The sequence below is a fragment of the Pipistrellus hanaki genome, assembly GCF_964339955.1.
Source record: "Pipistrellus hanaki genome assembly, chromosome: 2".
Classification (NCBI taxonomy): domain Eukaryota; kingdom Metazoa; phylum Chordata; class Mammalia; order Chiroptera; family Vespertilionidae; genus Pipistrellus; species Pipistrellus hanaki.
In genome coordinates, this window is record NC_140504.1 from 54,403,065 (window position 1) to 54,427,685 (window position 24,621).

A 24,621-nucleotide genomic window follows, 5' to 3' on the forward strand; every position below is an offset into this window, starting at 1 on the left:
AGTTTCTTTAACATTTTTACTATATAATTTTATGTATTGTGTTGCATTTTGAAGTCTGATTTAGTTACCCTAACTGCTCACAGGACTCTGGAGAGCTTCATGGAGAGGCTTTTATGAGACATTGGGCGAATTCAAGGAGTCTGAGAAACGCTATGCTGGCGTACATTAGCTGACTCTTTCAATCATCTTGGCTTTTCTCAAAATGACTAAGAACAATTAAAGGAGGTAACACTTCACATTCACTAAAGATTTTTTAAAATCTTTTTTTAAAAAAAAACCCAAGAAATACTATTTTTGGCTATTAAAAGAACCTGACTTCAGGGAAATGCTGAATTCTTAAGACACAAATGTACATCTTATAAGATCTTGATTAATCAAAATTAAATAAGCCAAACCCATTATTATTATTATTAAACCTGCATATACTCATTTCTGGGACTTTTGACTTCCAACCTCATGTTAAATAATGACAGCAGGTGTGCTTCTTTCGTTTTGCCTCCAGTTGTCATCTGTTGAGTTATGATAGATGCCTTTTGTCATGTGAAGGGTGGTCTTTATTTCATGATGAAGACATTTTTAAATAAGGAATAGGTATTTGGTATCTATTGACAATAACCCTCTACTTTATATCACTTAGTCTAATGAATGGCAGAATTATTGGTTTTGTATCATTAAACTCTCTATGTATTTCTGTTGTGCATAATGGTGACTAAGATAGCAAAAACACCACTATATTTTATAAAGATTATTGAACCAAAATTATTTCCTAATGAAAGCCCTTGTTAATCAGAAATGTAAGAAATCAGAATTCCTTTCCCAAAACATTAACTGAGGTTTTACTGAATCACGTTGAATAGAAGGACCAGTTTGGTCTCTGAGTGTCCGGCTGCAGGAGCACCTTTGGATTGCAGACCCGCTGGGCGTGAACAGTAATATACTATGTAACCGGCAGACAAGGATACAGTGGAGCACTGAGACTGCCACCTCAGAAACTGAAGCCAGAGTGTGTGAAATCAGTCCTCCACGCTCAATGCATTGTGCCTAGAATCAGTCCAGTTTCCCAAACCTATCAGTCAGCTCCCCTGCAGAGCAAAACCAGCTGGAAAATGCTTTGCGGTGTCCCAACCCTGCATGGTTTGTGACTAAAAATGGCAACTTGTTCTGAAAGTGATAGAAATGGAAATAATTGTGTCAGAGGTAATTTACTGTATTGGCAATACTTGATTATGACCGAGAACTGTGAATGATATGAGTGAGAGGAAAGTCAGTCAGATGCTCGCCACCAGAATTCAGTCATGTTTTAGTCTAATGAAAGTTATAGATGAGAAGAAAATTTTGGGTTTTTTTTCTCTTCCTTTTCAGTTGTATGGTAAATGTACTAGAAATGCACTGATAACTTCTAATGCAGATTTTTTAAATTGCGGGATGTGGCCCAATTTATAAAAATAGTTTACCATTAATCTTTTTTTCTTCTGTCACAACATGCTTTTTTCTTTTCCTCTTAAGATGTTAATTTATCATGCAAAGGTTTTTTTCAGTAAGTGCATTAATGCTTTTGTTTGTACAGGATTTTTTCAAATCAGGAGGACTCCCCGTAGTTCCTAAATGTAGATCCTTAGCCAATGGCATGCCAAGACGACAGCTCCATTCCACGGGGGAGACGGCAAACGCAGCCATACCTCGGGGTTCTGGCCAGGGTTCCAGCCTTCCGCTTGTACAGTGTCTCTGACAAGTCTCTCTCATGGTAACTTCAGATGGGCTGTAACGGACGTTTATAGAAGAAACTGGCTTCTAGCGGTTGAATGGTGATGCTGGGAATTAAATTTGGTTTCCCTGAATAATGGTTTCTCAAAGCAGTCACAGCTTCTGTAGAAGTTAGAATTGGTACCATTTCTTATCCTTGTATTTCAGCATTAACTGCAAAGAAAAGTAACCGTGAGATGTTAATAAAAAAATAAAAAAAATCTTAGGAAGTGTTCATCAAGCAAGCTTATATTGAGTTAATCATGAATATCTCAGTAAATCTTCAAACTAATAAAACTTCCTTTACTTTGTAAAATAATGACAAAGTCTTTTCTTAGAAAAACAAACCAAGCTGTAAACACTCGGCTGACCAGAAGTAATTTCAGAGACTGAGACAGAGGGGAGCGTGGAGCCTGGGCTTGCCCTGAGCTCCGGTGGCAGCAGATGCACAACGTACAGCGTCTCAGAACCAACGGGAGATGTCCTCCCAGGCCGTCCCCATGACAACGGAGTGTCATGTATTACAGCATTTTAAAAAGGATTTTCCTCCCAAGTACTGAGGGACCGTAGTGGGACCCAGGATGACTTAATGTGCGTGGCAACTCTGCGTCAGCTGTCTGGTACCGGACCTAAATGTGTAAAGTCATCACTGTGTGAAGATGCCCAGTTACTGAGTTACCTCGTGTGCGTGCTTGGAAAACGCCTCCGCGCTGGTCATCATGCCCGCCGTCTTCTCCTCCAGCTCCCCCAGCCTCTGCCCCCGCTCGTCCAGCGCGATCCTCGCTCGGGTCAGCTCCCCCATCACCCCGCCCGCAGCGCCCTTCATCCCCTCTATGCTGCCGGGGCCGGGGATGTGCTGGGCCAGGCTGCGGGACGCTTTTCCTGCCGCCGCCTCCCCGACTGGGAGTTCAAACAGAACGACAGAAAACATTGGTCAGTCACTCAGACAGTGGCAGTCAAGTTTATTACCGAAGTACTTATATGAAGTCCTACTGTCACACTCCTCTAGTAAGAGACAGACGTATTTGACCCTGTGATTGCACTTAAAGAAAAATGCCTATGAAGGAGGCCGAGAGCTATTGCCACATCCCTGTGTGTGTGTGTGTGTGTGCGCGCGTGCGTCACACAATATGGCCTAATGACATTTTTTTTTTTTTGGTTATTTTTAAATTACAGTTGACATACAATAATACATTAGTTTCAGGAGGTACAACATAGTGATTAGACATATATATATACTTTATGGAGTGATCACCCCTAATAAGTCTAGTGCCCATCTGACACCACACATGGTTATCAAATGCTATTGACTATATTCCCTGCGCTGTACTTTACCTCCCCGTGATGGTTTATGATAACTGGCCATTTGCATTCTTAATCCCTTCATCTTCTTCGCTCAACCCTCCAAACCCCTCCCTTTCGGCCATTACCAATCTGTTCTCTGTATCAGTGAGTTGGTGTTTTATTTGTTCGTTGTTGTTGGTTTTTTGTTCGTTTTGTGTTTTTAGTCGGCTGCTGCTTGTTTGGGTTTTTGGACCTTTGACAGGTTTGGGGAAAGGTGGGCGTCTTGTGTGGAGGAGCCACTGGAAGAGGCTGGGCCAGGCAGTGAGCTGAATGGGAGGGGGGTCAGGGATCACCGTGCTGGGTGAACAGTGCCAACCTGGTTCATGGGGGAACACAGGCTCGGTGCCCCCTGCACTGGTGGCGGGGAGGGAGGGGAGCTCCGCAAAGGATCAGATGCCGGCCAGGCCCTGTCCCTGGAGCGCTGCTCTGGCCCTGCCCCCCCAGCCTTGCCCTGAAGTTACCAACTTGGCTCCTCCCTGCTGCCCCCGGAGCTTTCCAAGGTGCTGCTCCTGTGCTGGAAATCGGGGTTTATGAGCTTTTGAGTGAGTCTGTGTAACAAGCAACTTGAGGTTCTCTGCAGTCTCCAGAGCCCCCTGCCCTTCCCAGATGTGACCCCCAGCTCCTCACAGCCAGATGTTACGGGGACCCTTCTTCCTGCTACTGGAGCCCTGAGCCAGGGAGCCCGGTGTGAGGACAGACCTGCTCCTCAGGGCCTCCATGTCTGAGAATTCCCTCTAGATTCCAGTCACCACACCGGGGGTGTGGGACTGTCCATCCGAGCCTTGGCCGTCCTACTGGTCTCCATGGGTGTCTTCTTTATATTCTTAGTTCCAGGGATTCTGCTCAGCTAGTCTTCAGGTGGTTCTGTAATCTCTTTGTAATTTCAAGGTGATCATGGGAGGAGGTGAGCAGGGTTTGCCTACTCTGATCCTGACAGGTATCGGGATAATTGTATCCTTGAGGTTGCTGAATTGGGGTGTTCACAGCATATGTGAACTCACATTAGTGTCTGTTCCAATCACAGGTCTGTTCTTTTGTTTAAATTTGGACCCAAGTGTTCATTCCAGTGTTCTCTGTGTATCTTGCTATCAGCCTTTATAGGTCTCAGTTGTTGTTTTTAAATCTCTCTCTCTCTCTCTCTCTCTCTCTCTCTTTCTCTCTCTCTCTCTCTCTCTATGTAAATACTAGAATATGGAGTATATGCATGATGGGCATTAATATAAATATGATGTTTTCACAAAAGACTAACATTTACATATCATTTACAAAGCTCAGTTTCATTTAATTTTATGAAGTAATTTTTAAAAATTGAAAAACAACTGTCTTGGTAAAACTTTCTGAGCATTCCCAAAGAGGCAACATTAGGAATGGAATCTAGATCTATAAAAGGCTTATTGGGATATAATTCACATGCCATAAAGTTTTCCTTTTTAAGTGTATAAGGCAGTGGTTTTTATTGTATTCAAAGTTGTGCAGCTGTCACCACTATCTAATTTTAGAACGTTTTCATTACCCCAAAGAAACGCCATAGCCATTAAACAGTCACTTCTTGCCTGGCAACTACTAATCTACTTCCTGTCTCTCTGAATTTCTCATTCTGGACATTTTATATAAATGGAATAAATCATATAATAAGTGACCTTTTTGTCCTCCTTTAACTTAGCATGATGTTTTCAAGGTTCATCCATGTTGTGACAGATATCAAATTTCATGCCTTTTTATGGCTGAAGAATAAATATTGAATTGTATGGAAGCACCTAGATGTTTTGCCTAGGTAAAAGTTTAAAAGATTTTTTTATCTGCAAGATCAAATGATGATAAGATATTCTAGAAAAACTTATTCCCCCCACCCTTTTTGAAACCTTCCTCCCTTTTTGAAACCTTCCCCCCCTTTAGAAATCATTAACTTATTCTCTATATCCATGAGTCTGTTCTTGTTTTGTTTGTTAATTATTTTTGCTTTTTAGATTCCACATATAAGTGAAATGACAATATTGTCTTTCTCTGTCTGACTTATTTTATTTAGCATATTACCCTTTAGGCCCATCCATATCATTATAAACTAGAGGCCCGGTGCATGAAATTCATGCTTGGGGTTGGTGTCCCTCAACCCAATCTTCACCCTCACACATCTGGGACCCCTCGAGGGATGTGTGACCTCCTGTTTAGGCCCAATCCCAGTGGGATTGGGCCTACATGGGCAGTTGGACATACCTCTCACAAACCAAGACTGCTGGTTCCCAACTTCTCACCTGCCTTTGCCTGATTGCCCTAACCAGCCTGATCACCCCCTAACCACTCCCTTGCCAGCCTGATTGACGCCTAACTGCTCCCTGGCCAGCCCAATTGCCCCTAACTGCCCTCCCCTGCTGGCCTGGTCTCCCCCAACTGCCCTCCTCTGCTGGCCTATTCACCCCTAACTGCCCTCCCCTGCTGGCCTGATCGCCCTCAACTGCCCTCCCCTACTAGCGTGATCTTCCCCAACTGCCCTCCTCTGCCTGCCTGGTCACCGCTAACTGCCCACAATTGCCCTCCCCTGCAGGCCATTTTGTGGTGGCCATCTTGTGTCCACAGGGAGGCAGCCATCTTTGACCACATGGGGGCAGCCATTTTGTGTCTTGGAGTGATGATCAATTTGCATATTACTATTTTATTATATAAGATGGCAATATTTCATTCTTTTTTATGGTTGAGTAATATTCCATTATATATATACCATATATACCATATCTTCTTTATCTAGTTATCTATTGATGAACACTTAGGTTGCTTCCATATCTGTATACTATAAATAATGCTGCAACGAACATCGGGATACACATGTGTTTTTAATTAGTATTTTTTGTTTTCTTTGGATAAATACCCAGAGTGGGATTGCTGGGTCATATGGCAGCTCTATTTTTTAAAGGAATATCTGTACCATTTTCTATAGTGACTGCACAAATTTATATTCCCATTAACAATATACAATGAAAATACATTCTTGACTTCTTTCTAAAAATGTTGCCTAGCATCTTTCTACTGCTTTTTTATTACTGGTCATCAGAGTCTCGGTGGTAGATATTAAAATAATTTGCTCTGTAGTATTGATAAACTATGTGTTTGTTTCCCAGCAGTGGTTAATGGCAGGCAGGTTCAAAATGTTTTGTTGTTCTTGTTTTTTGTTTTGTTTTGTTTTGTTTTTTTACACAGGTGTAACTGAATATCTTCATTCTTCATTGCAAACACGATCTACTTGCAAATGACACATCTGTTAGCTTACTCATTATTTGCATGAATTTTATGTACTATTTTTGTTAAACTATTTCCTACTATAAAGTGATCAACTTTATTCAGGTTTAATAAACAGAAATAATTTTCATGGCATAGAAGCAAAATAATCCACTCTAGAATTCAAAGTCATATGTCATGTTAAGTCACACACACACACACACACACACATCTTCTATTTTGTAACACAATCTTAGGATCAGGAGTGTACTCACAGAGCTCTTCTCTGTCAAAAGTTTGTCCACTTCCACCAAACAGTCCCTTTAGGAAACCTCTGTTTTGAGCTTCTGGTGTCTCTATGGGGGTAAACAAATCTCCCAGCATGTCCTGTACATAATTCAAAGAAAAAAGCATTGGAGTAACTACAAATAAATTAATATATCAAAAGATAACCCTGTGGTTGTTAGAGCACATCATGAAAAGACAGTTTGCTTTCCATATCTTTCTGAGTTTGTTTTGCTCCCAGTCCTGTCTGTCATTCCCTCTCCTTTTCCTTTTCTTCTCTAGGAATTGCCATCCTAAAATTTTTATATTTCTGGGCTCTTATTTCCTTTACAATTAGAAAGCAGGGAAAGATAGTATATTCACTTTCGGGTTAATTTCCACTTGGTCAATGACTATTAATCTAGACTTCTGATCTTTTTCAATTACTATAGCTTCTGCCTGACCTAGTCTGTCTCCTAAACAAGCATGAGTTCCCTATGAAATGGGAAGCCTGTGGTGGTACATGGAGAAAGGTTGGATTTGTTTTTATATCAAGTACAAGATTATGAAATGGCTCAAGATAATTTAAAGGAGTCAGATAGGCAGCTACTGCATGGTGAGGCACAGCTGAGCTGTTCTCAATGTGGTGTGCTTCAGTGACTGGAGAAAAATCTTGGAAATACAGATGCTCAGGCTTTACTCCAACACACTCAATCAGAATCTACAAAAATGCGCTGTGGTTATCTCTACTTTATACTTGTTCTCTAGGTCTTTCTAAAGCAGATCAAAATTTGAGAACTATCAATGTGGGGGAAGGGACTTCAACCACAAGTCAGATCTGTGTCCTAATGCCAGCTTGTCTAGGAGTTTGCTATATGACTTCATCGTCATCTCCCCTCACCTCCACTCAGCAGACTTGAGCTCTCCTCCTTAGTCATTTCTTTTTGGAATTGGCAGTACACCAGCTATCCAGTTTCCCAAGCTAGAAACCCAGGAAGAGTTATTAATTCCTTCCTGTCCCTCACTCCTACCGCTAATAATCCTCCAACCCAACTGATTACACTTCTTAGCTATTGAATCTGCTAACTTTCTCCATCCTCACTGCTGGCTGCCTCATTTCAAGCCACTGTTATTTTTAGCCTTAATTATTTTTTAAAAGCCTCCTAATTGCTCTCCCCACCTTAATTCCTCAAAACCAATGGCTATACTGCCTCCAGAATGTTAGTTTCAATAAACACTTTGCTAAATCTTTTAAATGACTTCCTGTTGCCCTTAGGGGAAATACTGTTGGGATAAAAGGAGCTTAAAGGTGATCCAAGCTCTATTCTTGACTAATTCTCCAGCACCATCCTCACTCTTCTCACTTCCCAACTCTGAACTTTGTTGGCAGTTTCCTAAGCCTTTGGGCTTTGTGTGGCACTACTCTGGCAAGAATATCATCACCTTTTCCACCCCCAGCCGCCATTCCCATGGGGAACTCCTCCTCATCCTTCTCATGATGTTTAACTGCTCACTTCCTCTTTTCATCAGCCCAGGTGCCCTATAAATGTCTCCCCAGTACCGGCTCAGCCATCTATAGGCAGCATTTCCGCAGAGTACTGTGGTTGCCTCCCTCCACTCTAGCAGATAGGACTTACATCTTGTTTATGACTACACTAGTAGCCCTGCACAGGAATCTGTTCACCAGTAGCTCCCCTGCCCCCTGCCCCTCAGCCCCCCTCATAGCTTGCTGCCCTGTCCCCTCCTGTAGCTCTCCACCACACGCTTATAGCCAGTAGCTCACTGCTGCCTTCCTGTAGCTCTCCACCTGCCGCCCTGCCCTCCTGCAACTCCCTTTGCCCCCACTCCTACCCCCCTCATAGCTTGCTGCCCTGCTCCCTCCTGTAGCTCTCCGCTGCCTGATTGTAGCTTGCTGCCCCACCCTCACAGCTGATCTGATATCTGGTCTTTAAGCAGTGGGTCATTATACTTCATGGCATAATGACCATTTGCATATTACATCTTTATTATATAGGATTCCTAGAGCCTAGCCAAAGTATTAGGCATACAGGATCAACTCAGTATTTGTTGAGTAATGATAATAACATTATTGTTTATTTTAAAAACTTCCTATATTTCAGGCACTGTGCTCAGTGCTTTATATGAATTCCTCCTTAATTATCACACCATGCTCTAAGGTAGGCTAAGTAAAATATCCACAGTCTTGCAAGTGGGCAAAATACACTCAAATAGTTCAGATCTTATACTCTTAAAACTCTGTGTTATAATGAATGGCTTTTAGTTTTCTTATTTGTAAAATGAGGGCATTGAACCAATAAAATTTCTAAGGGTATTTTTAAATTTTTGTGAGGCTTTTATATTTATTCTGTATCTATGCTCTGCTCAGTGCTATGATCAAGGACAAATGCTCAGCTCTAACCCACAGAATAAGTATGTGTTTCTTTTGTATGGCTCTTAACCAAATTAAGTTTTCCTTTAAAAAAAAAAAAAGTCCCAGGCCTGAAGCAGCAGCTGCCAGGCTGGGAGCGGCCAGGCCCGGAGCAGCCGGGTCGGGTGCGGCCAGGCCTGGAGCAGCAGCTGCCAGGCTGGGAGCGACCAGGCCCGGAGCAGCCAGGCCCGGAGCAGCAGCAGCCAAGTCCAGAGCAACTAGGTCTGGAGCGGCAGTGACCAGACCCGGAGCAGCTGGTTGTGGAACGAACCAGAGCAACAGAGGCCAGGCCCGGAGCAGCCAGGCCCGAAACAGCTCACTCCGCGCCTGCCCCTGCCCCACGGCTGCCTCTCAGACATGGCTGGAAACTTTTGTGGGAACTTGAGGGTCTGCTGAATCAAGTGATGAAGGCTTAGATCTGGATGTGTTGAGTTAGTATAGGGCTGGGGTGTTGATCTGTGAGTGCCTTGGGTGGGGCCTGGATGAGGCTGGTTGACCTATTTGGAAATGTCTTTTGTGTGAAATGTATTATTGGGCATGTGGAGGTATTATTGATATGAGAAAATGCTAAGTAACTGATTTACTATCTGAAAAGGGATTTACTATCGGGGAAAGGGAGGGAGGAAGAGATTGAACATAAACTGCACCTATGGATGAGGACAATGAGGGATGGGGAGGGGGCGGAAGGTGGGGGGGGGGACCTGGTGGAGGGGGGAAGAAATGAGGAACCTTTGTAATAATATGAACAATAAAGATTGATTTAAAAAAAAAAAAAAAGTCCATGAACTCCCTGAATTGTATGAAAAGTTTTTGTGTGCACAGACACATCCTCCATCCTGGAGGGAGAGTTTATCATCTTTCAGAGCATTCTCCACAGGTGAAAAAAACCACAAAACCCAAAATTTAAAAATCAACCATTAATAAGCATAATCTTTACATTTTTCCCTCTTACTTACTTTTTCTGAATATACCTAGAAACACATTTGGTAGGGTCACAGTGAGGAACATAATATTCGACATATTCTAGGAAAGGCATATTTATTGTCTGGCCCAATAATGCTTTAGCTTTTATTTTTAAAACAATGCTTTATAAAAAAAAATATTTTTTAAAAGAGAGAAAGGGAAGAGGGCAGAGAAGAAGAAAGAGAGAGAGAAATATCAACTAGATATGCGCCGCATCTCTCCTCTCTCCCCTTCCCCCCCCCCCCCTACACACACACACACATGCACTCTGACTGGGCATCAAACCTACAACCTGGGTTTGTGTCCTAAGGGAATCGAACCCGCCACCTTTTGGTGTACAGGAAGACGGTCAAACCAGCTGAGCCATACTGGCCTGGACAGTATTTTAGTTTTTCTACATCTCTCTCATTCTCTCTTTTTACAACCACTCCAATGATTTTTTGTGCCTGACTTACCTGTAGATTATCACACATTTCTTGGCTGTACGTTAACCGCTGAATTTCCGTAGGAGAGACCAGGTATAATGCCTGCCCTTCGTTAGTGAAACAGAATGTCCGTGCTATCCTCATGTCTGTCAGTGGCAAATAATTAACATCCAACATTGGGCGAAGACTAGGCAGGCTGCAAGGGGAAAAAGCAAATCCACATTTTATATTCATATTGTTAGCAGCTTTTAATTTCTTAAAAGCTATACAGAAAAACAATGTTTATACCTCTATTTTGTGCTTGTTTCTTTTTAATCTCTTGAAGTCTCATGACTTTGACATAAAATTGTTTACATAAAAAACCATGGGCACACTTCTTCTATCTTAATTTATCTAGTACTTAGCAAATGTCTTTGAAGATGGAATTAAGTGAGTGGCCAGAAATTTCAGGATACTTTTTGAAGCATTTCACAAGTTTCTACAGTGTGGCTATATCTTTGGTTATGACAGAAACACTACCACTGGAAAGTGCCTGACTGCATACTTGGTCTTTTAAGGCAAAACTCCTGAGTTTGAGGAGGTTGTGAGCTGATGGCGACATAGAGTGGGTCCAGGTCACTGTGCCTGGGAATGGAGTGCTTTGTGCTCCATTTCTTCACTCCCTCAGGACACAGGAAATGGAAATTACCTGTGACTACACTGAAGGCATGATTAATAAATATAAGCATGGCCAGGGCTGTAAGGGGATGAGAATAATACATAATAGATGAGAATTTGTACATCCAAATGAATATCACTCATCTCCTAGTGTCTTACTGAAAGGCTATATGCTTATCCTAATGTTAGAGCCAATGTTTTCCCTTAAATTCATTTTTCTAAACAATGTCCCGTGGATACTGTCGTTTGAGCCAGTTTTACAAACTACTGAAGGAAATATCTCATTGCTTGTAAATCACACCTCAAATGCCAAGTGGAGAAAAATAAACTTGTAATTATATCTCAAGCTTTGAAATCATCCTACTAATTCCCATATGCACAATGATTTTAACTTATTCCAGATGATAAAACCAGTACTTTGAAAAAAAGTATTAATTTACCATCTAAAAATAGTTTGTAATTACAATTTAAACCCTAGAATCTTACCATATAAAATGAGACTTGAAATATGTGCTGTTGGAATATACTTTTCATGAGGTCATAGCAGTGTGCTGTCCAAGGTGGTAGCCACTAGCCACATGTGCCTATTGAGCAGTTGATATGTGGCTTGTCTGTATTGAGATGTTCTGTAAGTGTACACTATATACTGAATTTCAAAGACTTAGTATGAAAAAAATTATTATTAAAAAGTATATGTTATGGCATTTCAAGTAACTAAACTCATTTGGATATGAGTTCAAAACACACCCAGTTAAATAGAATCCATAATAGATTCAGTCAAATTAATGTGTGGTGGTGGGAAAGAGGTTAATTCATTAACATGTATAAAATAGTGGATGCAAATAATACTTTATTTTCCAGGTCCTAGAGAAGCTAAAAGGATCAAATTAAATTCTGTATGTAAAATTCTTATGTGGACTATGAAACATAGTAAAAATAACAGTTCACTTATTTTCCTTATAGTTTCTTTATCTTTAGATTTCTAGTGCCTAGTATAGCTTCTGGGAGATAACCTAGGCTCAATAAATATTTGCTGAGTGAATTTGTGAGTGACTGGAAAATCACTCTTTCCCTAGATTTTTTAATGTCAATTAAAATATATTTTTATTCAAAATGTGAAGCATTTTTAGCAAACAAAACACCCAACCAAAACAAAAAATAAAAAAGCTAAACTCTTCTTAAATTGTAGAACAATAAGACATTCAAAAACACAATGAAACAAGGATTTCAGGTTGCTTCTTTATAACATCTTGCAGATTACACATATACTTCTCAACATTGTACCTTGTTGGCACTGTTGTGATTATAGATAATTTATAAAGAAGGCAAGTACCTCATTATCATGATATGCCCATTGGCACAAAAGCATGCCAAGCAGGCACTGTTACACATGACCACCACATCTGCTTGCAGTATAAAAGATGTCTCGGTGATGTTATGAACATAAAGGCAAGTCTGAGAAGGCAGTGAGAAAACTTTGGCTTGTTTTTCTGAGCAGACGATTGTATACTGATGATCTCCTACTTCCTGTGACAGAGAGGGGCAGTTCATGACCAACTTCCTTCTCCAAGATTTTTCATTTTCATCTGTGCTGTTTGGGTCCCTCCACACTTCATACGGTGGCTGCATTAATCCACCAGTTCTATCCATACAGGAGAATGTTAGCACAGCTCCTTTCAATGAGAGGAATGTACCTGCAAAAAAAAATTTTATGTCATTGGCATGTCAAATTCTTTCTAAAACAGCTGTTATTCATCTATGGGCAATAAATGTTTTATATTATAATTTAAATCTATAGTATAATATACAATAGTATAGTATAGTATAGTTTAGTATAGTATAATATATGAATCAGATTTGTGAGTCCATTAATTCCAACAACTTGCACACAGAGAATGTTAGTTCTGACAGGAGCCTAAGACATCAACTTGTTGTATGCTCTCAGTAGACTAATAAGAAAGTGGGGACCCAGAAAGATGATTAGACTTGGGCCAAGTCAAGTTAGTTGCTGAGTATGGACTAAAATTCAGGTTTCCTGATTCCTAATCCAGTGTTCTTTCTTTATACCATATAGTCCCCCTTAAAATCCTTTCTTTAAAAAGCAATTTTCAGAAAATATATAATTTTTATTTATTGAAATAATTTCAACTGAAAAAATAATCATGTCATCTGATTCCATTTCTCTCATAGGCTTATTCACTAGGAAATGTTGTTTTCCTTCTTCTGAAATTGAGCACTCAGAATATATCTAGAGTGCATGCTAACAATGTTGATTATATGGAATAAAGCAAACTACCTTTGGCTCTTGGTCAGGCTAATCCATCTTTATGCCGAAGAGCGGTTTACTCACCTGCATTCTCCAAGAGAATATCCAGGCCAGATTACTACCTGTGGGTAATTTTCACCTGTCCCAGTAGACAGGACAAAGCTTTGAAGGTAACTTGAAGATTGACCTTTTGACACTTCCAGACTCTCCCTTAAGCAGTGCCCTAGCAGCCTTTCCCCCCCTATGTTTTTTTTTAACACCATAGAGAGAGTAACAAGATTAATCAAGCTGACAGACTTCAGGAGTGTACAGAGACATGAAAAAGGAAGGTGATATATAAAAATACATTCCATTTAGAAAGTACTTTATAGTTTGAAGTACTTAAAATTTATCACATTCAAATAACATGTTCAGAGCTTTAACATCTCAGTTGTGTTTTTAAACTCACATTAAAACCAGAATGTGTGGCCTGTGAACGTCCTGCTAGGGAACTGAATAGGATAGGAAAGTAGGGACTTAGGCCTTCAGTTTGAGGGTCAGGGTATAAAAAAAAAAAAAAAAAAAAAAAAAAAAAAAAAATAGCTCTCCCAACCTTCCATGAAGAAAAAATAATTCCAAAGCCATAATAAATAATTAGAATTAATTTAGAATTGATCCTAAATTCGAATTGGTGCACCAGGCCTCTAGTAAGATTAGAAGTGGCATTTAAAGTCATGAAGCTGGCTGATTTCTTCTCGGGCTTGAATACAAATAGAAAACCAAAAAGATTGAGTATTTGTGCATTCTGACATTTTAAGTCCAGTGAAATGAGGAGGAAACAGTAAAGAGAACTAAAAAGGAAGGGTTAGAAATATAGGAAGAAAACTAGGTAAATAAAGTGTTCTGGAATTGAAGTGTTTTAAGGTAGAGACGATGGTAAATTGTGTATTGTGTTGCTGATATGTCAAGTAAGATATTGCTTGAGAACTGACCACTGGATTCAATAATGAGGTCAGTGATAACATATATGGAGATTTTTGCTGATTGGTATGGGTGAAAGCTTGATCACAATGCAATCAAGAAAGAATGGGAGGTAAGAGATCAACCAAAGAACTTGTGTCTATATAAGCATAATCAATGGACACAGACAATGGGGGAGGGGATGTAGGCCAGAAGGGGGAGAGGGGATGGAGAAGGAGGAGAGAGGGCAGGCTGGGAGATAACAATGGGGGGGGGGAGGGGAAAGGAGGGATATATGTAATACTTTCAACAATAAAGAATTTTTAAAAAAATGGGAAAATAAAATTGGAAACAGTGAATATAACAACCATTTAAAGGAGTTTTACTTTAAAGATAAAGAAGTGAAATGGGGCATTACAGAAGAATAGATTTAAGAGAGGGCTTTTTCCTCTTTAATGGAAGAAATAACAGCATGTTTGTATGCCGATCTAATAGAAACATTTATTATAATCAGAATTATACAATTATAAGTAATATAAATATGACATATAATTACAAAAAGGAAAAATTGCTGGATTGACTTTCTTGAGCAGAATCTAGTGCGCACATGGAGAAATTGATCAAGTTAGGAGTTTACACAGAATAGTCATAAAAATAGGAGAGAATATAGAGACCATGGAGATACAGGTAGACAGGTTGGCAGATACTGTGGTGTCAACTATGGTTCTTACCTGTTTTAGTTTTCTCAGGGAAAGAGGACACACATTGTTAGCTGAGATTGAAAACAGTGGAGGAGGTACTGGAGGTTTGAGGAGAGTGGAGAAAATTGTAATTGTTGTTCAAGAGGGTGAGAGATAGTATGATTACCCAGCAACACAGGAGCCCATAGAAAGTTATCGACGATGTATTTCAAAACAAGTCTATTAGTGTGGTTATACATTTTTCCAAGCCATATTCAGCTATACAGGTATAGAAATAGTAGGCAGAATTAAATTGAACCAGGATTTTGAGTAAGCTTAATATGCATGAGTGCTATTGTGATGTATAATAGGTATTTGGTCTTTATTACCAGTTGGGGCAGGGTCCTTTGGAATTTCCTAAGTGATGAGAGCTACACAGATGTCCTTTGTTATGTTAAGGAGCTGACTTTGGCCCTTGCTTTAGGGTGGAGGCTAGTTGCCAGGGGAACCAACCATGATTAGAGGATCTGCCTGAGGTAGAGGGGCTGGAGATAGAGTTCAATAACCAGTGAATTCAATCAATTATACCTGTGCAGTGAAGCCTCCATAAAAACCAAAAGGAGGGGTTTGGAGAGCTTCCGGGTGGGTGAAAAAGTGGGGGTGTGGGAGAGGCATGGAAGCTCTGTGACCTCCCCACTTATTTTGTCCTGGCATCTCTTCTACCTGGAAATTCACCTGTCTCCCTTCTTAATAAACTGGAAACAGTAAGTAACTAGTTTTTCTGAGTTCTATGTGCTGCCATAGCAAATTAAACCCAAGAAGGGGTGTGTCCTCAGTTTTATAGCCGAAGCACAGGTAGTAACCTAGACTTGCGACTGGCTCCTGAAGGAGTGCGGGGGACAGTCTGATACGACTGAACCCGTAACTTGTGGGACTGAGCCCTTAACGTGTGGGATCTGACATTATCTCCAGTATCAGACTTACGTTAAATTATGGGACAACCAGCCAGGGTTGCAGAGAATTGCTTGTTGAGGGAAAAATCCCTCCAAAACTCTGTAAGAAGTGCTGTGAGTGAGGCACAGGAAAAGCACAGGAGGAAGGACCAGGCTTTTCCTTACCCAGGGGGAAAGGAACTGGGGGCTTTTCCATTCCTGCCTGCGAAGTTGCATTTGCAGGACCAGCATCACCTGGGAGCTTATTAAAAATGCAAATCCCTCTCCTCCAGCCCAGACCTACCGAATCAGAAAAGCCAGATGGCACCCAGTAATCTGTGCTGTAACAGCCCCTGTTGATTCTGATTCCAACCACAGCTATTGCCACTAGGATGGATACTCTCTAGATGCGTTCCCTCTAAAATTCAATAGTTTAGCGCAGTGTTTCCCAAACTTCTCTCATGATGAGAATCACCTGGTGGAGTTGTTAAAACACAGATTCCTGAATCCCAACTAAGAAGTGCTAAACTAGAATTTTTGGGAACATATAGGTAAAATTGTATACTTAACTAGTGCTCTAACACAGATGTTATATACAGAGCACTAAGTTAGGTATGCAATTTTACCTATATGTTCTCAAAAATTCTAGTTTAGCACTTCTTAGTTGGGATTCAGGAATCTGTGTTTTAACAACTCCACCAGGTGATTCTCATCACGAGAGAAGTTTGGGAAACACTGGTAGCGATTTCAAATTTCCATATCATTGAATAGAATTTATTTTTAAGATAACCAAGATAAATTTCTGTGAAAAGATTCCTTAGAAAAGAAGTGGGGTTTTCTTTGTGAAGAGGTTTTTGATTACTGATTCCTTCTCCTTAGTAGTTACAGGTCTGTTCAGGCTTTCTATTTCTTCGTGATTCAGTCTTAGTAGGTTATATGTTTCTGGGAATGTATTCATTTCTTCTAGGTTATCCAATTTGTTGGCATATAATTTTTAATTCTATGGTATCAATTGTAATGGCTTATTTTTCATTTCTAATTTTATTTGAGTCTTCTCTTTTTTTTCTTAGTGTAGCCAAAGGTTTGTCAATTTGGTTAACTTTAAAAACAACATCAACACAGTTCTCAATTTCACTAAAAAGTGAGCTAAGGACTAAAAGAATTGTGCATACTTCTTTAAAAATTAGAAATGTAATAAAAATGTTTTATTGTGAAATAAATTTATAATTTAAAAAGTAATCCTCTGTATGAGTTTGTTTCAGCTTTGTTGGCTCATTTTATTTTTTAGATTCCACGTAAGTGAAAACATACAGCTTTTGTCTTCCTCTATCTTATTTCACTCAGAAACAAACTCTTAAATGCAGAGAACAAATTGATGATTGCCAGATAGCAGAGTTTTGGGGGATGGGTGAAAAGTAAAGGAGGGGACTAAGATATACAAACTGCCATTTATAGAAAAAAGTCATGGATATAGGGAATATAGTCAATAATATCATAATAATAATATGGTGTCAAATGGTCACTAGACTTATGGTGATCACTTTATAAAGTATATAAATGTCAAATCACTAATGTACACTTGAAACTAATATAATGTATGTCAACTATAATTTAAAAATAAAATTTAAAATGATCCACATAGATTAACTTTTAAAATACAATATATGTTATAGTTTGAATTGTACCCCCGCCCATTCATATGTTGAAACTATAAACCCCAGTACCTCAGACTGTGACTTTAAGATAGATTTTAAAGAGGTGATTAAGTTAAAATGAGGCTGTTAGGGTGGGCCCTAATTCAACAGACTAGGAATTAGTCTTTCCAAGAAGAGGAGATTGGGACAGGCAGCCCCCAGGGTACATGCACACAGAGGGATGGCCACCTGCACATCTGGGAGAGGCCTCAGAAGAAACCAACATTGCCAACACCTTAATCTTGGACCTCTAGCCTTCAGAAATATGAGAAAACAACTGTTGTTTAAGCCACACGCATGCATTTATGTGAATTTGCAACACTAGTAGAGAGAGCTATTCCACTTACAATCTATAATATTAAAAGTGCAATATGAAAATCGACCAGCCAAAAAGCAGAACAACCATCCAGAGGACCTTCTGGATGAAGCTGGGGATGTGAGGGCTGAGGCAGCTGGGGATACGAAGGCTTTCTCTTGCATGGGTTCCCTGCACCGGGCATCTAGTCCTATATACTGAAAGCCTAATATGCTAAGTGTCTGGTCATCCAGTCAGCCATTCAATCAAAGTGTAATATGCTAATGATATGCTAAGGCCACTCAACTGCTTGCTAATACGTGCACTGATGACCAGGAGGCAGATGCTCCAACTGGTAGGTTAGCTTGCTGCTGGGGTCTGGCTGATTGGGACTGAGTGAGATGGGCTGGACATGCCCTGGAGGTCTCCCGAGGTCCTTCTCTGGCTGACCAACCTCTTGCGTCCCTCCTTAGCACCAATCGTGCATTGGTGAGGTCCCTCAGCCTGGCCTGTGCCCTCTTGCAATCTGAAACCCCTCAGGGGATATCAGAGAGCCAGTTTCAGCCTGATACTACAGGCCAGCCAAGGGACCCCACTGATGCACAAATTTGTGCAGTGGGCCTCTAGTAAGTAATAATTCATGTATATGAATTTAGCACATCCAGTTAACTAAGAAAACACAACTTTATCTAACTTACTATATCATATATGTGTGTCCTTTTAAATTAAAATCCCTTATGCTATCTATACTAATAAAAACCTAGGTGGCCCTTGCGCCTCACATCATCATAAGATGGCCATCTCCAGCTGTCACAAGATGGCTGGCCCCACATCATCACAAGATGGCCAGAAGGGGAGGGCAGTTGTGGGCAAACAGGCTAGCAGGGGAGGGCAGTTGGGGGTGACCAAACTGGCAGGGGAGGACAGTTAGGGGTGACCAGGCCAGCATGGGAGGGCAGTTGGGGTTATCAGGCAGGCAGACAGAAGTGGTTAGGGGCAATCAGGCAGGCAGGCCAGTGAGTGGTTAGGAGCTAGCAGTCCTCAATTGTGAGAGGGATGTCCAACTGTCAGTTTAGGCTGGATCCCTGTCCGACATCCCCCAAAGGGTCCCAGATTGGAGAGGGTGCAGGCTGTGTTGAGGGACACCCCCTCCAGTGCACAAATTTCATGCACCAGGCCTTTAGTATATTAATAAAACTTTTTCTTAAGAAATGTTTTTCAGATAACTTTTATCATAAATAGGAAGAGAACAAATTAAAAAATATTAAAAAGAATAACAGGAGGAATCTCACTCATCTCTTCTTTGAATGAAAAAAAAAGATAATTCAAGTAGGTAGAGAATACAGCATATACTTTGGGCAATAGGATAAAAAGAAAAGAAATTGTGTGAAGCAAGATGAGATATTTATCAAAGAAGTTATGCTGTTATTTTCTGAGTCTATTTTTAAATCATTTACTTTCTTTATCCATATCTTTGCCATTTATCCTATATTTGAGAGCTTTCCATGTCTTTGTCTTCCAAGACTGCTATTACATTTTAATTTTTATCATATTTTTTATTTACAAAAAGTTCTCTCTTCACCTCCAATTGTTCTTCCCTCCCCATTTTTGCTTCATAGATGTAATAACTTCTCTTCCCTGCCTCTAAGACACTGTTATATATATTCTGTTTGAATAAATGTTTTCTTCTCCTTTCATTTTCACTGTTTATTTCTATGCTCCATCCCCTCTTCTCCCCCCTGCCAGAGCCACCTCAGGTTAGATAATTCTAGTTTAATTGTTCTGAGTTCTTCAAGAATGATACAAAAACACTCATAGGCTCTGATCTAGCATAGAACTTTGGAGAAATACTTCAACTCATTAAAAATAACTTTTTAACTTTTGCATTGAGGTTTTTTTCAGTTCAATGCTTCTCAGAAACTTCTTTTCCAAGGCACTGTTTAGGCTGGTTATTCCAGTTTACTACCATAGAAGTAGTTGTGCCATTTTACACTAAAGGAAAGGTAAGTTGCAATGCCACAAATGTTGGAATAGTATATGACTTATGAAATTCTCAGTAGTTCCTATTATACAGAATACATCAATACAATGAATGCATTATAATACCTTATATCTAAATTTTAAAAAGTAGCGAAGAAGGAATGACTAAAAACTCTTACCACTTGGCAATACCATGACTGGCTCTGTGAGTCTTTGTTCCTCTGCTGAAGGCAGGCTCAGGGGCATGATTAACACCATCCCCAGACTAGTTCCAACAAACAAACAAGGGGAGTTGGTGGAGTCGTTTTTCCGAGCGAAGGACTCCATGAAGTACAGTGCTGTAATTGCTTCTTTCGAGTCTTTGTCAATACTGGAAATGCTAGAGCTTCTAGAACGACTATAAGAATTTTCTCGGCTGTCTGTGGAAATTTAAAGAACAAAAATTAACTTTTTTTTTCCAGAAAAAAATAAAGTCAGACTTAGTACATGAAAACCAAAATTATGAAGGGGACATAGAATTTTATTTTTTGTTAGCTGATCTGGAAGGCAGGCTATGCAGTTCACCAGGTTATTTTGAAGAGGAAGAGACTAACGTACAGAGTGCAAATAAAAAAATGTAAGCAGGGCTGGAACTAGAACTAGAACTTGACTCTCCAGTTCACCATGCTTTTCTCTCTACATCACCTCATATGTTAGTTGAAATTCTCTAATCTGGAAAAAAAAATTTAGTCTAAATAGTCAAAGTTACAAGAATATCTGGTACCATTTTAATTATGCTTCCCATCTCTCTCTCAATTGTTGGAAGTATTCCTAATGATTTCTTGGCAATTTCCACTTACTGACAACATGCTGGCGGCTAACCTGAAGGATCACAAGTGCTCTATGACAAATATATTTCCTTAATGCACTTTTTAGTTTTGCTATATCTGGAGTAATTACAGTTATAAAAAAATTGAACTAGAAAACCCACACACAAGAGAATCCAAGATGGCTGCACAAGTAAATACCTAGCTGCAGCTGCACACAACAATTACAATAAAATACAACTAAAATATAAAATGGACATTACCCAGAACTACAGGAAAGTCAACTGACTGGAAATTCTATAACGAGAAGCAAGGAGAAAAGCAGAAGGAAGAGCGGAGGACTGTAAAAGCCTAAGGTACGGAGACACGTGGTGCGCAGAGAGGACGGAGCCGGAGAGAAGGGAGGCTGAGTGCCTGGCTGGCGTTCCCTAGCAGAAAGGAGATAAAAGCTCCGACTGTGCTGGGCCCCAGTTCCGACTGCTCTGAACCCCAGTTATAGGCCAGACCCCAGAAACCCAGGCTCAAACAGAGGGAGCTGGGCTGTAAGGCGGAACCCCAGGGGAGTGGCGAAAGGAGGTCCCAGAGGCGTGCACATTGCGTGCAGAGAAGGGACGGTTGGCTGTGCCACGGGATTGCCCTGGCAGGAAGGAGAAGGGGCTCCAGACTGCTCTGAACGCCACCTCCAACTCCACTTCCAACTGAACTGAACCCCAATACCGGGCTCATTGGGGGAGAGCCTAGACTGTTTGGTAGCAGGCAAAAATCGAAGGCACCTTTCTCTCAGAGGTGCTTGCAATGAGTACTGAAAGACCCTGAGACTCAGGAGCCGCATAGGGTGGGGCTGACAGAAGCCAAAGCTGTAGGCTCCACCCTGAAACCCCACTCCATCAGGGAAGCTGCGAAAATGCCAAGGCGAAATAGATCACAAATGAAAGAAATGGAGGACAAAAAGCGACTGGATATAGAGTTCAAATCTACACTTATAAGGTTTTTCAAGAATTTCCTAGAAAAGGTCGATAAGACCTATAAGGATATGAAAAGGGATAAACTAGAATTAATAAGGAATCTACAAGAAATGATAAGGGATCAACAAGAAATAAAGAATACATTTTCTGAAATAAAAAATGTTATACAGAGTCCTAAAAACAGAATGGAAGATCGCAAGAATCAAGTCAAAGATTTGGAACATAAAGAGCCAGAAGACACTTCTCCACAGAAGCTAGAAGGCAAGAGAATCCAGAAAATTGAAGATAACGTAAGAAACCTCTGGGACAACTTCAAGCGAACCAACATCAGAATTATGGGGGTCCCAGAAGATGAGAGAGAGCAAGATATCGAAAACATACTGAAAGAAATAGTGACAGAAAACTTCCCCCACCTGGTGAAAGAATTAGACTTACAAGTCCAGGAAGTGCACAGAACTCCAAACAAAAGGAATCTAAAGAGGACCACACCAAGACAAATCATAATTAAAATTCCAAGAGCAAAAGACAAAGAGAGAATATTAAAAGCAGCAAGAGCAAAGCAGGTAGTTACCTATAAAGGAGCACCTATACGATTGTCAGCTGATTTCTCAACAGAAGCCATGCAGGCCAGACAGGAATGGCAAGAAATATTCAAGGTGATGAATAGTAAGAACCTATAGCCAAAGATAATCTACCCAGCAAAGCTATCACTCAGAATCGAAGGTCAGATAAAGAGCTTCACTAATAAAAAAAAAGCTAAAGGAGTTCATCACCACCAAACCAGAATTATATGAATTGCTGAAGGGGGTTCTTTCAGAAGAGAAAGTAAATAAAGATAAAAATTATGAACAACAAATATGTAAAGATAAAAATTATGAACAACAAGTGAATCTAAAAACCAAGGAAATAAAAAAAAAATCTGATGAACAATATTAACTGTTGAATATAATAGAATCAGAGGTATGGAAGGGGAGTGAACTGACGATTCTTGGGGAAAAGGGGAGAGGGGGATGTGGGAAGAGACTGAACATAAACTGTGCACCTATGGATGAGGACAATGTGGGGTGGGGAAAGGGCAGAGGGTGGGATGGGAACCTGGTGGAGGAGAGCAATGGAGGGGGGAGGGAGGGGAGGAACATTTGTAATAATATGAACAATAAAAATTTATAAAAATGGGGGGGTGAGAAATTGAACTATTTACCAAGGCCAAACAGCAAATGTTATCTTCCTGAACTAATTCCCAGCTGCCTGCCTTGAATCCAAATTCAGTCCTAATTGCGTAGGGCCAAAAAAGGAGCTGTGGACAGTGCCATCCGATTGACAATGGTAATCTTTCTGAAAGCCTTCAGCCCACAGGATGGTTTCAGGTTCTCCTGCCCATCAACACTTATCAGTGCACACACTCCAACAGCATAAACTCACCGCCTCAGCGAAAGGGCATTAGGAAGGTTGTATCCTTAGAAACTCCCCCAGAGTACAAGTTTCTCATATTCTTTCTACTGCCTTCGCTCACCTTTCCCCCTTGATGGGTAGACTGTGACTCATTTTTATAAACAGAGACCAAGTATGAATTCTCAGACTATTCTTTTTCTAGAAAACAAAAAATAGTATTCCTAATTTCTCCCTCCTATCCCTTGGCAAGTTTACAAACATAGTTGTTGTCATAGAATTTAGAGATGAGAATAAGCTTGGGAGTGCAGACAACAGATTAAGGCATAGGTCTCCCTCTGTACAGAGGAGGTGGGAGCTCACCAACGGGCAGAGCCAGTCTGGTTTCAGAGGTGAAGGAGGGGGAGAGGGGAATGGATTTAGAGTCATGACCACAGCCTGTCCAGGCTCTGTTAGTCTCTGCCTAGAGTTCACTGTTTTTTTGTTTTGTTTTGTTTTGTTTTTATTTTTTATACATGACCCCCATCCCTTGTCCTCCAGCTCCTGATACCATGGTCTGTCAAATTTTAATTATATCCACAAAAATGTGTATGTTTAACCTACCTTCTGTTGTAACTGGTAAGGAAATCTCCATGCAGGCAGCTGACTGTGCTTTACGAAAAGGCGGTCTTCCAGGACCCCAGCGGTTTACTTTGGAAACATCGGCGCTGGAAAGGCGTTTTCCAGAACCGCAGCTCTGAGAAGTTGGGCTTGTGCAGTGTCCATTCACATTATCTGTGCCAAGAGGAGAAGGCGGCATAAACATCAGAATTAAATCTTAATATAAAGGAATCCAAGTGTGTAGATTAATAAATGAAGAGTGAGAATTCTTTTTGTTCAAATCAGAGAGATGGCTAAGTCCTTGCTATTTTAAAATTTAGTCACAATTTCAGTAATTAGCCAAAAATGTCATATTTATTAAATATAAGATTTATTTTAAAAGTTTGACTAGTTAACACAGTTCAATATTTCTATGTATACCCTCACTGTGAATTCTACCATTTAATGGCAATACAAAATAGGACACAGTACTAAACTTTCTTTTGGTTAATATAGGTTAACACCTGTGTTTTAGAAGTGCTTCAAATGCTTGTAGAATAAATTATAGACTGGAAGCATTTTACTGTGTACAGTTGAGAATGGTACCTAAGAATATTCACTCTACAGCTAGACTGCTTGGGCTCAAATCCAAATTCACTAGTTTTACGAATTATTGGAGTATTTATGCTTTAGTTTCTACTTCTGTAAATTGGGAATATTATTATCTGCCTCATGGAGATTTTGTGATAAAACATGTCACATACAAAAATACTTCCTGGTATATGGTAAACTCTAAACTAAAATTAGTATTGTCACTTTTGTTTCAGAGAATTAACACTGCTCATTTCTAAGATAAACCATACTGTTTACTTAGAGTGTGAGTTTTGTTTTGATATAACTTAAACTTGGAAATAACTGTACAAAATGTCTTATTTTTCTTAATGCTAAACAATATTTGAAATATCAGCTCATAGTTCTGCAATATTCAGAATGTGTTTTAAATGGTCTTATTTGGTCAAAGGACAATAGAGTTTAAAGGGGAATTCATGTTTAAGTCCCTGT

At 40.1% G+C, this 24,621-nt stretch overlaps 1 protein-coding gene across 6 annotated transcripts in view; it reads right to left on the minus strand.

The window, feature by feature from the left end:
• Positions 1-271: 271 nt before the first annotated feature.
• STXBP5L (syntaxin binding protein 5L) overlaps positions 272-24,621 on the minus strand; it is a 157,491-nt gene continuing 133,141 nt past the window's right edge. For all 6 annotated transcript variants that reach the window (XM_084871511.1, XM_084871510.1, XM_084871509.1 and 3 more), the window contains 7 exons: positions 23,584-23,754; positions 20,000-20,239; positions 12,368-12,728; positions 10,408-10,573; positions 6,573-6,684; positions 2,423-2,643; positions 272-1,917 (listed from right to left, as the gene is read on the minus strand). In XM_084871511.1, the coding sequence (XP_084727637.1) occupies positions 1,876-1,917; positions 2,423-2,643; positions 6,573-6,684; positions 10,408-10,573; positions 12,368-12,728; positions 20,000-20,239; positions 23,584-23,754 (1,313 nt within the window). In that variant the 3' untranslated portion in view covers positions 272-1,875. The remainder of the gene's footprint in view (positions 1,918-2,422; positions 2,644-6,572; positions 6,685-10,407; positions 10,574-12,367; positions 12,729-19,999; positions 20,240-23,583; positions 23,755-24,621) is intronic.